The sequence below is a fragment of the Triticum dicoccoides genome, chromosome 3A (genome assembly GCF_002162155.2).
Source record: "Triticum dicoccoides isolate Atlit2015 ecotype Zavitan chromosome 3A, WEW_v2.0, whole genome shotgun sequence".
Lineage (NCBI taxonomy): Eukaryota > Viridiplantae > Streptophyta > Magnoliopsida > Poales > Poaceae > Triticum > Triticum dicoccoides.
The window spans coordinates 684,529,867-684,536,175 of record NC_041384.1 but is presented as its reverse complement, the minus strand read 5'-3'; the positions used below and the strand labels follow the sequence as shown (position 1 = coordinate 684,536,175).

Sequence of the window (6,309 nt, the reverse complement as noted above, 5' to 3'; positions counted from 1 at the left end):
GCCCGGAATCATGTTGTGCCACCGCCGTCCCCACTGCCGCCGCCCACTAGTTTTTACATCTCCATTTTGCATCATCTATTGGAGTTGCTCTTTTACATCTCTAATATACATCACCTGTTGGAGTTGCCTCTTTTTTTGGAGATGTAAAATGCACTTTTTGGTGATGTAAATTTTACATTTCCTAGTTTTACATCTCCAAATTTGTATCATGTAATGGAGCTGCTCTTATTCAGATCATATATCCGTCAAGATTTGTGTCGATTATTATATGATGTAATGACCTTCTAGCTAAGCCTCGGGTTTTTTTTCTTCTGGGTTCCCCACACTGTATTTCTCTCTTTCATTTTTTTTTGCGGGGGTATTTCTCTCTTTCATTGCTTGTTCTATCCGCGCGACTTCTCTATTGTGGGTAGCTTGAGAGGTTTCCTGGCGTGCTCATTTACTTGTAACCGTTCATGAATCTCAGACGAGCATCAGTCACAAATGCATATGCTTGCATATACACATACATGGATATAGATCTACTATTATTTATTCAATTTTTATTACACAAAAGCATGTACGCAATAGACAAATCAGGGCCATCTAGCAATCCTTGTAGCAGGAACATGCAAAGCCCTTGCACTTGCCTCTGGGGAAACCCTCGGTCAGGCAAACACTTGCACAATTGTCATTGCGCACGCACATCCCCTTGAACTTGTAGCTCTGTGACTTGCAGTCCCTCGCCAAAGCTACTTGCACTGGTCCCTGGTCCTCTACATGCACGGGGCAAAATTAATAAAGCAAATCAGTCATCTCACATATGTAATTTTAGCAGTATTGTGAATTATCTCAAACAATAACATACATACCAATAGCCACAAGAAGCAGGAGGACGACCACAAAGACTTTCATGGAGAGATCCATGAGATTTCTTATGGAGGACTAAGAGGATGGTATGACAGATTTAAGACCTTCAAGACGAATTGTATAATAGCTGGATGTACAGGAGGGAGGGGGCTTGTTATATACTTTCATCAACACATAGATTTCTCTCTTACTTCGAGTCTAAGCGAGCAGAGTTTTGTAGGGCAGTGTAACTAATCACCAATTTTTGTATGGTAGCCTAACAAATTACCCACTTTTGTAGGGTAGTGTAACTGACTGCTCGCAAGAAAAAATATGTGAAAATAGAAAGAGTGGCCATGCCATGCCCACGTGGCAGCAACAGGACCCACTTAAGGTTAATGATGAACTCTCATGCTCTTCAAGTCCTCTTGGCATGGGAATTAAATAGCATGGTGAATTCGTTGTTGATTCTCGATTGTTTTGAATGTTGCTGTAACACCCCACAACTACATATGCGCTCACATAACACATGTATCTATCTATATATATATATATCTATATCCATATCCATATCCATATCCATATCCATATCTATATCTATACTTCTATATTTATATCTATCTATATCTACATTTATATATTTATATCCATCTATACTTATACTTGTTAGAGTTGTGTCAAATATTTTGTACAAGGTAGGTTACAGTTGGACTCTAAGTCGTATGGTGTATAGATAGGGTACTGAGTTGTGTTCTAATAGGACATTTCTATTCTATGCCTCTTATATAATGTATATGTGGAGGTAGACACACGATATAATCTATGTCAATATAATAGCACATGCACGCAGGGGGGGTGTGCCGGCACCGGGTGGCTGGTGTGCGGTATTGTGACGGTGTCACAGTGAGGAGCGCATGTACTCATGTCCCGGGTGTAACCATGTTTGGTGAAGCTCGTTAACAAATCTTGATGTTGTGTCACGTATAATTGCTTGGTCCTCAGATGATCGACGATGCAACTAAGATTATTCTAACAAGTGGTATCAAAGCTAGTTGTTCGAAGGTCGTTGGTTGTTGATATAAAGGAAGGAGTTGAGCGAAATAATTATAGATTATCTATCTACATTGAGATGATCTAATATGGATCCCTCAAGTCTCTACCTTTCTTCAGATCATATATCCGTCAAGCTTTGTTCTGATTATTATACGATGTAATGGCTTGCCAGCTAAGCCTTGTCTTCTTTTGGGTTCCCCGCACTATATTCCGCTCTTTCATGGCTCATTCTATCCGTGCGACATCTCTATCGTAGTTAGCTCGAGAGGCATCCTAGGCGTGCTCGTTTACTTGTATTAGTTCACGAATCTCAGACGAGCATCACTCACAGAGGCATGCATAGATACATAGATATAGATCTATTATTCTGTTATTAGTTATTACACGGAAGCATACATGCAATAGACAAATCAGGGCCATCTAGCAGTCCTTGGTGCAGTAACAACGGTGCCAAAAGCCCTTGCACCTGCCTCCGGTGAAACCCTCGACCAGGCAAACACTTGCACAGTTATCATCGCGCACACACATCCCCTTGAACTTGAAGCTCTTTGACTGACAGTCCCTCGCCAAAGCTAGCTGCACTGGTCCCTGGTCCTCTACACGGGGCAAAATTAATAAAGCAAATCAGTAATCTCACACATATAATTTTAGCAGTATTGTTAATTATCTCAAATAATAGCATACGTGCCTGCGGTCACAAGAAGCAGGAGAACAACCACAACAACCTTCATGGAGAGATCCATGAGATTTCGTATGAAAGTCTAAGAGGGTTGTATGACAGATTAAGACCTTCAAGATGGATTGTATTGACAGGTGGATGTAGAGGAGGGAGGGGGACTTGTTATATACTTGCAGCAAACACATAATTTTCTCTCTTGCTTCCAGCCTAAGCGAACATATTTTTGTAGGGTAGTGTAACTAATTACCAATTTTTGTATAGTAGCGCGACAAATTGCCCACTTTTGTAGGGTAGTGTAACTGACCGTCCAAAAGAAAAATCAAGGGCGGTGTAACTAACATGTGGAAATAGGAAGGTTGTCAAAAAAAACATGTGAAAATAGAAAGAGTGGCCACGCCATGTCCACGTGGCAGCAAGTAGACCCACTTAAGGTTAATGATGAACTCTGATGCCCTGCAAGTCCTTTTGGCATGGAAATTAAATAACATGGTGAATTTGCTGGGAATTAAATAGCACGGTGAATTCGTTGTTGATTCTCTTGTCAATTTGGTTGTTGGTGACACCGAGTCCAACACACCACCACCACTATGCGCTCACGCAACACATCTATCTATCTATCTCTATCTCTATCTCTATCTCTATCTATATCTATATCTATATCTATATCTATATCTATACCTATTAATATCCATATCTATCTATCTATTCTATATCTATGTATGCTTATACTAACTAGAGATTCCCTAGAAATTCTCATGTTAATAAAAAATGAAGAGTCATTCATCTATTGGGACCGATTTACTGCATGGAGATTAGCCTGTATGATTCTCAGCCAAAATTCCCACGCTAATTAGAAAATTTAACGAAATCGCCCATTGAATCTGTGTGTTATGTAGCTGTAGCCATCAGACGGAATCCCTGATGAAGCCCCCATGAATATTGCACATGCACGCCTCTTTACAAAAGAACCCTCTCTACCCCATTGTCCCGTTTTCCTCCCATGTTGCCTCTCCATGCCCTAGAGACTCTCGTCCTTGACCTCAGTGTTCCATTTGTGTTGCAATCCAATCTCTCCTCAGTCCCCTTCCTCCCCAACCTTTAGACCTCCTCTTATTTCAAGTTTTCAAGTCCAGGATGGTTGATGCATCTAATGAGGTGGTGTATACACGATAGTTTGAAGAAAGGAGGCCAACCATTGATACTTGAGGCTGCCGAGTTGAGGAATACTTTAATTGATTCTTGAGGATATTGAGTTGAGGAATTACGTTGGACCGGTGGTATGAAAACTCACACTTTGAAATCCCAACCCACCGATAAGTAACCCCGCATCGTTAAACCCTCCTCTCTAGATGCATGTGGTCACAAGAAGCAGGAGAACGACCACAAACAACTTTCATGGACAGATCCATGAGATTTCTTATGAAAGACTAAGAGGATTGTATGACAGTTTAAGACCTTCAAGATGGATTGTATGAAAGATGGATATAGAGGAGGGAGGGGGCTTCTTATATACTTGCAGCAGCACATGGATTTCTCTCTTGCTTCGAGGCTAAACATCTCACTTTTTTAGGGTAGTGGAACTAATTACCCACTTTTGTAGGGTAGTGTAACTGACCGCCTACAAAAAAATTCAAAGGCAGTGTAACTGGCATGTGAAAATAGGAAGGTTGTCAGAAAAAAATATGAAAATAGAAAGAGTGGCCACACCATGTCCACGTGGCAACAACTAGACCTTTTTAGGTATTCACAAAAAACAACTAGACCCACTTAAGGTTAATGATGAAGTCTCATGCCCTGCAGATCCTCCTGGCATGGGAATTAAATAGCATGGTGGATTTGCTGGAAATTAAACACCACTATCTATCACTGTTAATTCTCGTTGTTCTGGATGTTTGTGTAACACCAAGTGCAACACCGCACCACCACATCCGCGGTCATGCAACATGTGTACTACTCTACTAAAGATTGAAATGGTTAAGTTCAAAGATTGACGAAATTATCATAGACGTCTCGTTGTCCATAGATACACTGCGTGTCATTGAAAGAATAATCTGTTTTTAACAAGATAAATAGAATGTCAAAACATCCGGCGTAGAGCTAAGAAAAACTCCACTAATCACTCGAGTAGAGCTTGGTTGTGCAACTCCCCAAACCCCCATGCAAGTACTGGCAAATCAGCACAAGAAACAATACTAGCTGGGAAGGCTGCTGCTTACCAAATCTGAGGATAAAATTTAACCTGAAAAGGCAAACTAACAAAGGGGGAGTCCACCAAATTACATAATTACTATGCCCTTTATGGACCAGACCACACACACAATCAAAATACGAAGGCACGAAACATTCTGATTGACAAGTCATGAATTACAAAGACAGTAGCTACATAGCGAATTGAAGAGACAGATGATGAAGGACGTGCTACAAGGAAGCAACTAACATGAGCATGTAGAACAGCAAAGCTAGTCATGCTGAAAGACCTGAAGATATATAAGAACTGGCTCAACCAGTGGCAGATTTAAGAAGCAAAACCAGAGCTACATGGCCGTGGTTGTCCCTTGGAATTTGCCCCCGTCATCTCCAGCTCCTCCCTGCTTGCCTTGGCTGCTCTTCTTGGCCCTGACGAAGCAGAAGCACGCGCAGCAGGGGCACTGGAACAGGAGCTTCATACCGATGGTCCGCAGCCTATGATGAACTTTGCAACTGGCAGATCGAAGCTGGGGCGATCTCCCTCACGCACTCTCACCCAAGCAAAATTATGAATGTAGATGGATCTGAATCTGATCTGCCTCACTCAGACTCACAGTCACACTCCAGCTATATAGCCGCCTTGAGCCTTGGCACTCACACGCTCCGGCAGCTGCTGCCTTGAGCCTTGGCACACACCACACACACTCTGATCGATGTGGTTCCATTTTAAATGGACGCAAATGGATCCTGCCCATGTGCCCCTTTTTTCCTCCGTGGAAGAAGATGGCCCAGTCATAGACAGACAGGTAGTACATCTGTTTGTTAGCCCCCTAGCCCATGGTTGAACATTCATATGTTCCTCTGTACGTAGCATTCCCTGACTCACTTTTCTATGTAGGTTACTGTTGGGCAACATGAGCTAGCTAGCTAGCTTGCTAGCTGCTTTTCGTGAGTGGACGGCACGTACGTCAAGCAAGATGGCTTGCTAGTTACTGTACTTGCCATCAGTTACTAAGTGTGCATTAGTATAAGCTGAGGGGTCTGCGTGCATGTTGCTGCATGTGCCATGCATGCATGCCTGTCCCTGGCGTTGATGAAGGCAAAATCAAGCTAGGCAGGAGACTGAGCAAATATATAATCTACTAGGCACTACAAGAAAATATATCATTTGCCACCAGATATTTTGTCACCAAGCGGTTTGGTGGCTGAAGATGTACTAATTGCAACCAGCTAATTAGTTCCTTGGTCACCATAGGCCTATGTGTTGTACCCTCACGACTTTGTATCCAGTGGAGAAATAGCAACCAAGGGCTAGTATGCAAAAAGGCAAGTCACCTTCCTAGCGTCTCCCCAAATCCCCCAAATCAGATCGACATCCCTGGCGGCGGCCGACGCGTTCCTTGGTGGCTGACTCGTTCCTGCCGGCGGAGGGGGCGGCGGAAGGCGGAGGGCGCGCTCCCCGCGACGGCTGGCGTTTTCCTCGCGGCAGAAGAGAGGGGGGCTCTTCCTTGCGGCAGCGGCGGGCGTGTTCCTCGCGACGGCGGCGGCGACGGGCGTGTTCC

At 43.3% G+C, this 6,309-nt stretch overlaps 2 protein-coding genes across 2 annotated transcripts; both read right to left on the bottom strand.

Annotated features, from left to right (window-relative positions):
• Positions 1-510: 510 nt before the first annotated feature.
• On the bottom strand, positions 511-1,008 carry LOC119272860 (defensin Tk-AMP-D3-like). Its single transcript, XM_037554222.1, has 2 exons — positions 852-1,008; positions 511-755 (listed from the first exon to the last, which is right to left on the bottom strand). The coding sequence occupies exons 1-2, from the start codon at positions 904-906 to the stop codon at positions 586-588; spliced, it is 225 nt and encodes a 74-aa protein (XP_037410119.1). The 5' UTR covers positions 907-1,008; the 3' UTR covers positions 511-585.
• A 1,213-nt stretch (positions 1,009-2,221) lies between these two features.
• LOC119272859 (defensin Ec-AMP-D1-like) lies at positions 2,222-2,724 on the bottom strand. Its single transcript, XM_037554221.1, has 2 exons — positions 2,570-2,724; positions 2,222-2,477 (listed from the first exon to the last, which is right to left on the bottom strand). The coding sequence occupies exons 1-2, from the start codon at positions 2,622-2,624 to the stop codon at positions 2,302-2,304; spliced, it is 231 nt and encodes a 76-aa protein (XP_037410118.1). The 5' UTR covers positions 2,625-2,724; the 3' UTR covers positions 2,222-2,301.
• Positions 2,725-6,309: the final 3,585 nt, after the last annotated feature.